This window comes from Grammomys surdaster, unplaced genomic scaffold, assembly GCF_004785775.1.
Source record: "Grammomys surdaster isolate TR1022 unplaced genomic scaffold, NIH_TR_1.0 255, whole genome shotgun sequence".
NCBI lineage: Eukaryota > Metazoa > Chordata > Mammalia > Rodentia > Muridae > Grammomys > Grammomys surdaster.
Window position 1 is genome coordinate 1,541,046 of NW_021604696.1, and position 11,308 is coordinate 1,552,353.

The 11,308-nt window shown below is 39.6% G+C and overlaps 1 protein-coding gene across 2 annotated transcripts in view; it reads right to left on the bottom strand.

Annotated features, from left to right (window-relative positions):
* Nucleotides 1-219: 219 nt before the first annotated feature.
* The window catches only part of Phf3 (PHD finger protein 3), a 66,247-nt gene continuing 55,158 nt past the window's right edge, over nucleotides 220-11,308 (bottom strand). For both annotated transcript variants that reach the window (XM_028775386.1, XM_028775387.1), the window contains 7 exons: nucleotides 10,740-10,871; nucleotides 10,028-10,163; nucleotides 8,674-8,869; nucleotides 7,499-7,646; nucleotides 5,515-5,604; nucleotides 3,277-3,472; nucleotides 220-3,099 (listed from right to left, as the gene is read on the bottom strand). In XM_028775386.1, the coding sequence (XP_028631219.1) occupies nucleotides 977-3,099; nucleotides 3,277-3,472; nucleotides 5,515-5,604; nucleotides 7,499-7,646; nucleotides 8,674-8,869; nucleotides 10,028-10,163; nucleotides 10,740-10,871 (3,021 nt within the window). In that variant the 3' untranslated portion in view covers nucleotides 220-976. The remainder of the gene's footprint in view (nucleotides 3,100-3,276; nucleotides 3,473-5,514; nucleotides 5,605-7,498; nucleotides 7,647-8,673; nucleotides 8,870-10,027; nucleotides 10,164-10,739; nucleotides 10,872-11,308) is intronic.

An 11,308-nucleotide genomic window follows, 5' to 3' on the forward strand; every position in this document is an offset into this window, starting at 1 on the left:
AGTCTGTATAACAAAGTTTAAGCATATGTAAGTTTTCAGAAACATAATATCAACTAAGTGGGTAACTGTAAAGCTCCTGTTGGCAGTTCTAAAGACTAGCCTCTTTAGAGGTGAATCATCTAAGATGTAAGAACAACCATTCCTTGCTTAGGCAATGTCTGACAGCATGTCTACATAATCTTGGCTGAGTAAAAGAATAATGTCTCAAGGAAAAGAAACTTCGAAGAATCTCTTTTACTACTGAATTTCAAATCACACACACAAAGTAGGTGAGAAATTCTTTTATCATATTTGGAATCAAAATATCCCTTAAAATATTTACATTTTACAGTAAAAAGGATAGCAAAACACAAGATCATGTACAAGCTTAAGTATTCAAGTTTCTGAAGAGCCAGAAAGGAAAGGGATACGGCCTACCACAAACTGCAGTACATGGTAAGAAACGCCTTCAATGAGCACAGATTAAAGCCACCGGCGACTCCCTGGGCTCTTGATTCAGTCGCAAACTGCCCCTACATAGTATGGTCTGATCAGGAAGTCACTTGGCTTTTTTGCTGCTCCTCTACATTTTCTTTAAAAACAGTGCAATTGAAAACAAATATACAGGGCACAGATTACTTTCAAATTAGTCATTATAGAAAGGACATTCACTAGAGGCAGGAAATATATTTCATAGTTAACCATATTTACCAATTAAGGAATAAAACTAAAATTTCTAAGCCTTTATTGCATATTAATTAAACAAATCTTTGAATATACAGTATTGTAAAACTTTAAAAATATGAAATTCCTGTAGGTAGGACAGCGGTGTGAAGGAGGGGTGGTGGGCACTGTTGCACAGGACTCTGCACCAGCACAGTTCACTGCTCTGCCAACCACCAACATTGAGGGTTAAGATGGCACAGTCCTATCAGGCAATCCTATAAAGACACACATGTACCAGTTTTAAATGTGATGCTGAAGTAGCCTCCGAGTTTCACCTTTTGCTTTTCGCTCTGTCAGTGTGGTCCCTGTCTTTGTGGTACCGCTCTCTGTCCTTCTCCCCTTCTCTGTGCTTGCTCTTCTCTCTCTCTTTCTCCTTTTCATGGTCTTCACCTTTAGGCCTGTCTGGTTTCTTGTCTGCACTCTTATTATCTCTGCTTGCTTTCCCATCTGGTGCTCGATCGCTGTGTGATAACCGTGGCCTCTCCTTGTCTTTGTGGGCTTCCTCTTTGCTTTTCCTGTCTCTGTCCCTTTCTTGGCTTCTGTCTCTGTGTCTGTGCCTTTCAGATTCTTGCTCCCATTCCTTGTCGTGACGCTCTCTTTTCAAATGGTGCGAATCGCTATAGAATCTCTGACGGTCCCCTTTACCCCTATTAAATGGCCTATCTGGTTGTTGTTGGTCTTGCCTACCCCATGGGTCACTATGGCGCCTTTCTGGTCTCCGAATATCTTTTACCTGATAAAAATTTTGTGGGCCCATGTACCTTGATGCTTGTGAAAGGGGCCCCATCATGCGTTGTGGTTGGCCGGGTACATGAACAGGTGGCCAAGGAACCATAGGAGGATTTTGAGGAAAGCCAAAGCCTGGAGGGGGGAGTAACGGAGGTGGCAAATGCGGTGGAAATCCAAACACATTTTGGGGAGGGAAGTTTTGGGGTCCTGGAAATGGGAACCCACCAGGAGGACTAGCCTTGAGGTGTTGGAGGTTGGGCTGCTGTGGTCTCATAGGTGAAAAGTTTGTACTCGCTCGGGGGCTGCTACTCCTGGAAGTAAAGTTGATGCTTTTAGAAGGAAATTCTGATTGGCATGTATTTCCTCCTTCAAAATGAGGCGATGTTGTAGCCGATCCTCTTCTAAATGGATGGACGGTTTCAATATTTTGTGTTAAAACACCATCTTGTGAAGGATTGGTTTGTTCTGCTTGTGAAGAATTTAAGTTTTCTAGTGAGGATGAGTTTGGTGCAGCCTCTGAATCATCATTCTGCTCTACACATGAGCTCTTCTCTAGAGAAGGCAGCTTTCCCTCTCCACTGACAGACTCTGCCAAGGGCTCTCTGTTGTGTGGTGGACCAGACACAGCATGCTTTTCTCCATTTCTGCAGCTCTCTGCATCCTTGCTTTCTGAAGCTGTCTGCTGATTTCGTCCTGCTGCTTGCCTAGGGTCCCTTTTCAGGTTGATAAACTGTGGGGCTCTTGTGTTAGCAACAAGACTGTCACTGCAGCTCAAGTTCCCATCCATGCTTCCCTTTCCCTGTGTGCTAGGCCTGCAAGGAGAGTTACTAGAAGTCCTACTATCTTGCAAACTATTCTCTTGATCTTGGAGCAGTGGTCTTTTTAATATTCGTTCTTTGTTTTCCACAGTTTCTTCCTGTTTCGAGGGAATTGATAAGTTTGTTAAGAATGCTTCTGTAGAAACATCTGGTGGTTTCCCTCTCAGACTCAGACTTGCCAAAGGCCCTGGAGAAATGGAAGAGGAACCTACCAATGAAGTTTCTTCTACTCCTGAGGTTTTACCTGTAGACTCTGAAACATTTTCTGCTTTCACTTTTGTCTCCTTGGTTTCACCTTCAGTCACCTCCACTTTATCTGTTGTCTCTCCTTTTGGGTCAGCTTGATCACTTATAAAGGGAATTTCTTTAAGAGTGCTCTGTTCTGCAGCTGGCTGAGTCTGCTCATACACTTGGCCAGTGGTGCCCAGAAGGCTCTGGAGTATGTCATCCACAGGAAGAGGTTTATTTGCTAGCTCCAGAGTAGAAGGTTGATTGTCCCAGCCAATTAAGACCCCAGGAAGGAATCTTAAGGGTTTTGGTGGCTCCTGCTTGGTGACTTCCATTAGAGGTTCAGCAGCTGTTGGCAGGTCTTCCTGAAGAGGCTGCGGGGCCTTGTTTCTCTGCTTGTGTAATACAGTTGTAAAGGAATTGAAAAAGTCACTCTCTTCCTCTGCTGCTTCTTCTGTGGATGACTCCATTTTACTTTTCTTATCAGGGGGCAAGGCTATTGGGGCGCTCTCAGGAGTGTCGGCTGTGTGACTGGGACCTGCACTAGCGCTGTGCTGTCGCTTCAGCTTCTGACGAATAATCAAGCCCAACAACAGATTAGGTCTGTGCAGCTCAAGTCCTGGAGAAAATAAACATAACAGTCATAAACTTCATTACAAGCTTCTGAATGGTGGCCAGCCTGGTCATCTCATGTCTAACAGTCTGAATCTAAGACAGAAGCAACCATTCCCTCTACTTTGGACCTACTCCTCCCATTTTATTTCAAGCTCATTTTATTACCAAAACATACACCTACCAGGTCCATCAAAAGGCACAAGAGGGTGTGGGATTTTATCTCCAGCGCCCAATGGAATAAGGTACATGTCTTTAACCTGCTTCATGTTGTTAGCAGCCACACCATAGCGCTTTCTGCTACTGAAGTAGGCAAACAGCAAAGTGTAGGAAATCTGATCTTCTTCAGTTACTGGGGTGAAGCGGACCACACAGATCTCCTATTCAAGAGAATAACAAACAATTGCTTAAAATAGTAACCTAAAATATAGCTTGATTTTTAAATAGGCTATTAATTAGTGCTCATCTAATTTTGAGTTTTGATTTTGATAAGACTCTAAAACACATAACAGATCCTAAGTTTTTAAGATTAGCTAACTCAAGAATTTGGTTACCCACCTCTGAGGTTCTTGGCTTTCTCTCAAATAAAAAGATAATCACAATTCGGTATTATCTTATTAATGGAGGTTTGTTTTTTTTTTTTCTTAAAGGTATTCAGTCAAGATGGAAACGGCCTGTTTCACTACAAAGTCTGAACTGACACAGGAAGAAAAGTCCTAGTGAGCTAAGCTACGGCTCAGCCTCCTAGAACTGTGCACAGGTTATTAACGATGAATGCTCTCAGCTTTCGTACTTGGAGGGAGGCCAACATTTAGAAAAGTCCAGTCCAGTCTACAAGTGATAGGATCACTTCAAATCAAAACAAATCACAACGAAATCACACAATCAAAACGAAGGTACCTCAAAAATTTTGTATGAAATTACCGTTAGTCTATGTTTATAAGGTTTATGTAATCCATAACTCATTTCATAATTATAATTGAATCCCCATTCGCATGGTATCATCTTATGTGTATGCTAACATTCTAAAATTCAAAAGAGCTCAAAATCTGAAACATTTCTGATCACAAGCAGTTTGGATAAGGGATATCCAAAATGTATTAGTAACATCACATTACTAAAATATCGAAAGCTAACTAACTACTATGTGTTTAAATCATTTCAAGCTGAAGGCATGATATAAAGTACTGGACAGTAATATGTATACACAAAGAGGGGTGTGGGGAGGGAGAGAGAGAAGTAATAGCACTAATGTACTAGCTTTTTTTTCGACCATGTAATCATCTAGGCTGGTCTCAAGAGGGCTGCCTGTCCCTACCTCCCAAGTTCAATAGCCTTTAACTGCTTCAGTGAACTGTTAGCACTCTATCAATTCAACAGTTTATACTGGGAAAAAAGATCCTTCTCAGTTTAAGACTCTCCCTTTTGAGCCCTTTAAAGAAAACAAGAAATTTCTACAAAAAAAGTATTTAAATTTTTCCGTGAAATATTATTCTCTCTGAGTTTAAGAAGCTACAGCAAATAAACGGAGACCACGGCTGAAGAGAAGCATTCCTGTGGCGGAGGCAGAGGTTACATGTCAGTTTATAATCTCCTCCTGTTACTAGGAGATCTTAACTTCTGGCCGGCATGGGGCCCCCTCTGCCTGCTTTCTTTCCAGTTGCCCACAGCTGTGTGACTCTGTGCTCAACAACTCCAGCTCAAGCAGAGACAACCTGGCAAGAAGCCCTCACTGGTTCCCATCTGCTGCTGCTAAGGGACCTGTGAGCGTTCTGCCTGATGAAAGCACGCACTACTGGAAACAGGAAAGTGGTAAGCAGGAACCTGGAGCCCAACTAATCCTAGAAGACCAGAGCCCTAAGCCTCTGCAGGGTCTGCACCACTGGACTGTTAGTATAGTGTACACAGGCATACAGAGCTTGGCTGTGCCCTGTCTGACATAGGTAAACCTCATCCTTGCTCTAACACAGTTCCTTCCACAGTGTTGACAGAATCTACAGAGAACACATACCAGAAAGCAAAGACTCAAGGAAAGGTTGCACTGCCTTGAGCAAATGGCTTTACTTCAGTTTGTGTATTCATACATAGACTCCAGAGATCAACCAAAGTATCATGTCTAGCTGTCCAGAAAGTCTCTGGGACCTGAGGTCTAATTAGCCTGCTTGGTCCACATACCTCTGTCTCCCCAGGGATGAGATTACAAATGTACACCTCCATATCCTCAACTGTTGTGTGTGTGCTAGGGATCAAACCTGTGTAACAGTCACTTTAATAACTGAGCTGTCTATCTCCTCCCGGATAGATTATATACACTTCCAATTTGCATTAGCTCCCTCCAGATAAAAGACACTGGATCCTTGGAGATTTAAAAGAGTTTAACTCTGTAAACATTTCAGATACTGGCATTGTTGAGTTTACTCACCTTGGTGCCTGATGCTTTTATTTTTTCCACATAATCCCAAACTGTCTGAGGTGATATCCTGCCACCTACTTGAATGCTATCTGGTAGGTCCTATGGATAAAAGAAAAGGTGATCAAATATACAATATCTCCACTACAATATCATGTCTCATACATATTTAGCTTTAAGAATACTTTGAATAAAAATAAAACCAAGTAAACAGAGCTAAGAACATGGCAACAGAACATGTGCTTAGCATGTGTAAGATTCAGGGTTCCATCAATCCCTAGAACACACAAAGAATAAACAAACTGCATCAGAAAATAAAACCCAGTAGAGAGATAGCAACTGAGCCTATCTTAAACGCCAGCTTCAAATAAGTAATACTGGAAACGTAGTTAGTAAGGACACATGCACATAAACAGCATCAACACTAGTCAAAACCCAAGGTCATGGCAGGGCAGGACAGACAAGCACAAGGACCCCCGTGGCCAACACCACACCCACAATTCAGGGAGAGCAACAGTTTCAGAGACTCACAGGTGGGCTCTCTGCTCCTCAAAGGTGGTCTCTGGCAGTGGACAGCATTATTTCTTTGTTTTGTTTTTGAAACAGAGTTGCAAAATGTAGTTCTAGCTGTCCTAGAACTCACTATATAGACCAGGCTATCTTTAAACTTGTATGAGATCCTCCTGCCTCTGTCACCTGTGTGCTGGTGCTAACGGTGTATGCCACTATGCCTGGTGCATTTTTTAAGCTTTTTTTTTGAAGGAATCCTTAATTATTAATAGCTAAGTTCAGATTTTATGCAATTTAATTACAAAGTATATTTTTGCAAGAGAAAATTAACTCTATAACAATATAGTTTTAAAGGGCTTAACTATACACACTATACGTATATTGATACATATATATATAGTTAATCACAAAAATTTAAAACTCTATGCAGTATATTTTTTTTCTATTAAGACCAAGGAAAGGCATGAGAAGTCGAATTAAATTTATTTAACTCATTAGTTGCTTTCAATATTTTAAAATTAGCTGTAATAAAAGTAAAATAAAAGTCAGAGATGGAGTTCAGGAAACTAACTACACTGAAACTATGGCACTAAGAAAAATATCTTTATTCAAATTTAAAAAGGTCTGTGAAACCAAGACCTAATTATCCATGTAAAAGAACTAGCTTCAAAATGATCTAAAGAAAAATAAAAATTCTAAAGGGTTATTTTTTACCCTCCAAAAGACCATTAGTGGCCCATTAATTTTCCTCTAACAATATTCACATTCCTAAAATATTAGTGTCCAAGTAAACTGCGCAACAGCAGCACTGTGTAGTAACTGAGAACAATGGGAATAGACAGGCCCATGGCTGTCGCTCAGTGACAGAAGGCTTGCTGCGCACACACTCGGAACCCAGGCTACACACTAAGATCACAAGGAGAGAGGACGAGAATGAGACAGGAACATTTCAGCCTAATCAAAGGAAAACTCACCTTACCATTATAGGGAGTTAGGCTTTTTGAAATTTAAAATGAATTATTTCAACAACTTTTGTCTTAGAATAAATGAGAAAACTAATGAATCAAATCCACAAAAATAATGTATACAGCTCATGTATACTGGCTTTATCTCTTTTGATGTTTAAATGTCACACTTGGTCACTAACCAAGTATTCCACTCCTGCTGTTTATTTGCTATTTAACCCACCAAAGGAATCAGACTGGTCAGTGCTCTGGGGGACTGATACTGTGACAGCCTGAACAGTGACAGACACAGGCAGGTGCAATGGTCCTGAAACATGAACAGGGTAGGACTGTCATTTCTTTAACAATTAAATACTTTTATTTATAAGCTAACTTTGTTATAAATTTGCCAGCATTTTATGTAATAAATGGGTTAAACGATTTTTTAAAAATTATTATTAACAGCATGTCTCCCAGCCTGTTGTTTTCAGAAACACATGCAAAGTCAAGCAAGGAAAGACAGAGACGTTCACACACAGTACCTCTGTCAAGTACTCAGGGGATCCAGACACGGGGTAGGCTTTGGTAACAAACTTTGCCACAGATGGCATATTGATAAAACCTTTCCAGATGAAGTTCAATCGAGCCAGGAAGGTTGATTCAACTTCCACAGTTCCAGGCATCTCTGGACTAGAAATGGATACTAAAGTTAGCAACCATGCCAGCCAGATGGCTCAGTGGTAAAGATACATTCTCCCATTCCTGAGGGCCTGGGTTCAATCCCTGGAGCCCACATAAAGATAGAAAGAAAATCAAATCCACAAAGCTGTCCTCAAACCTCTACATGAGTACTGTAGCACGTATACACACACAAACAAATGTAATAAAATATCCAAGAATGAGTCAACTTTCTAAAACCATTAAAAGTATTTTACATCAAAGACAATAAAAATAAGTATTGATAAATGTTGATATTGATAAAAATAAAAGCTATTTTATTTTGTTTATCTTAATTTTTAAATTTAATTTAAAATTTTTAATTTTAAAACAGTTTAAAGCTATTTTAATTGAATTGTTCACTCAATTCAGATGAACTCAATAAGAAGTTTGCACTTTCAATTATAAATTTACAATCATAAACACAGTCATGTTTTACAAAGAGATCCTTCTGAACTGCCTTGAGGTAGACTAAGGTCCACAGATGTGCGTGCACAGAACAAAGCTACATCCCTACTTCTTGAGATCACTGTATTTTCATGTTTCTGATTTGTTTATAAAGAGTTACTTGCATTATTTCATGTGTATGGACTTTTGCCTGTGTTTGCCTGTGTACCATGTGCATGTCCATGGAAGCCAGAGGGAGGTATCCAGTCCATTGTAACTGGAGCTACAGATGATTGTGATCTGCCTTGAGGGTGCTTGGAACAGAAGCCAGGTCCTCTGCCAGAGTCGCCAGTACTCTTAAATGCTGGATCTTCTTTTCAGCTCATAATATATAAGAGTCTGAAAGTCATTACTTCATACTCTCAAATCTCTTAAATCTCAAATCTATTCAAAATAAATTAACCTCCAAAGTCCTGTTCATTTATCTCAATTGGCCTGAGGTATACATAATTACTTTCTCAAAAGTCCCTGGGAAATGTCACTTTTCTCTGTGTTTGCACATCTGTAAGTAATTAAGTGATGTTTATCATAGAATTATGACAGAGAAAGCTACCGTGGAGTGGGAGAGAATGTTGATTTGGGAGATTCTTGTTTCTCTTCCTCAAAGAAATCAGAGGCCAGAATATTTGTAGTCGAAGATAATGCATCTGCTATACTTTCTGCTTCGTTGTCGGAATGTTTACGGGCTCCTCCTACAACAACTTTCACAGTTTTTGGAGAAAGATCATCTACAGGTGGTGCCATTCGACCTGAAGCCAGAAAACACCAGAATAAACTTGTTACCTGCAATGTTTACATTTTCATGCATTTTTACTTTCAGAAGTGATATAATTTCTTTGGTTTAATTACTGAATAAATATTTCCTTGGATAGTTGTTACACCTATTCTAAGAACCAAAGATTTTACCAGTGGCACCCCTCTGTCCCTTAGAGACCTAAACTAACTGAAATGTGGTTTCCTCACACTGTGAAGGGTTCTACCTGGACTTCTTAATAACTATTTAATTAACTATTTTTATAATTATCACCGATGTTTAAATAGAAAACAACACAAGCAAATGAGAAGTCGCTAGTGCTTGTCCTCAGTTATGAAAGCAAAAAATTAAGAAAAGAATGTTAACACACTAATGGGAATGGTGTGGGGAAAGCCTTTAATCCCAGGACTCAGGAGGCAGAGGCCAGCAGACTTCTCTGAGTTTGAGGCTGGGCTGGTCTACAAAGTGAGTTCTAGGAAAGCCAGAGCTATTATACAAGGAAACTCCTCTCAAGAGGAAAGAAAGAAGGAAGGAAGGAAGGAAGGAAGGAAGGAAGGAAGGAAGGAAGGAAGGAAGGAGAGGGAAAGAAGGGAGGGAGGGAGGAAGGAAAGAAGGAATTAAACTAAAATAAAAACAAGAAATAACAAAATAAAATAATAAAAAATATAACAAAATAAAATATAACAAAATAAAAAAAATAAGAACCTAAAGTATATCTGACTCCCTGATGATTTTTTTTCCTCAAAATATTGATAAGCTCCAACCAGTAAAAAGAAATCTGTATTCTACCGACTCCTAACCATAAATATACAGCGCATGTCAATAAACTGAACAATGTAAAATAGAAAATGACACTAATTTGGGACTATAATATCCAAAAGAGATAACAAACAAACAAAACCTCCAACACTCTGAAAATGGGCAAGTCTAATAGTCTTAACAGATGTCTCCTGTTATGTTTGCATTCCTGTGAACACGGTAAAGCAGGCTGTGTCTGCTTCTGCATTTGAAAACTGGATCCACTCTCATACAACAGAATGGGGTGGAGTTGCAACATCCAACCGGAGAATAAAACCTACCCTGACTACAAATATGAGTGCTAAAATACCCCTTAAACAGTGAGTACAACACTAGAGTGAGCAAAACTCCCAACCTATGCATATTTTGCAGTTCAAGTCAAAGAGATGCTGTCTGTGTTGACTAGTGGTGTCTTTAGATGTGGAGTCAACCTCTTCTTTTTGTTTCTCAGATGCTTCTGGCTTCTCCAATGACTTATTGGTTGAAGGTTCCTAACATAAGTGAAAATGAAAAAGAGTTTTAACCAATACATTTTGGCAGAAATTTTAAAAATCAAGTTGTTAATTTGTCAAAGTCAAGCACTGCATTCAAAAAGCTGTTTTTACTTTCTTAAAAAAAATACTACTTAGCATTTGTTACTTAGAGTAAAAAATCAAAACAACTCATTTTTCAAAGCTTTTAATGAGACTTCAAGTCATTTTTTTCCACTGGAACATGAAAACAAGGAACCCTGAAGTAGACTGTCTCCGCCCTGATCTACTTATTTCTCATTTTCTATTATGCAAGAGAAAACACATCTTTAATATAATTACAGAAAAGCTGCAACAGTTCTCAAATTACATTATTTACAAAGCACCAAGGAATTACTGTATCAAATACCCTCAGGATTCTAACACGATTTTAACAGGCAGCTATAATGCTGACAGTCTGCACTCTGAGAAAAAATAAGCTCCTAAGAACCAAGCCAGGAAAACAGGCTCCTTTACAGCTCACTACTTTATTTGAAGGTTCTATGTCAGAGCACGGGGAAAGCTTTTGTCCACGCTCGCCCGCTCGCCGGCTCCTACCTGGACCTCCATGGCTGCCTCCTGCTCTTTCATCGGGGCGTCACTCTCGATCTCGATCTCACCTTTGTGAGTGATTTTCGTGATTGGCCTTCTTTCCACTTCTCTCTGTTCCTTCTCGATCATCTCTATGGTCTAACAGAAAATATTTTAAGGAAACATTTAAAGAATGTACTTTAATCTATGAGGACTTATCTAAAGAATTAAAATTAACTTTCAGTTTTTCTCTGATATAAAATACCGGAACCTGAGAAGTGTAGCCAGTTCTTACAAATTCAACTCTATGCCTCAGCCATGAGAGGCTCACGTTAACACTCTGCAAGGAGGCAACTGAGAGGCAACGCTCTGAGTGGGGAAACAGTATTCATACTTGAAATCAGCTTGCAAGGAACCAAGAATGAACTTGACTCACATTCCTCACCTGATGTTCTAGTATACCCCTCCAATATCAACTTTATTCAATGATTATAAAGCGAACAAAAAAACCCTTCTCCTGTCTCCTGGATTGGTTCAGTTAACACTGGTAATTATCAGAAAGAAAGAAAGAAAGAAAGAAATGTTTAGGGTAACAC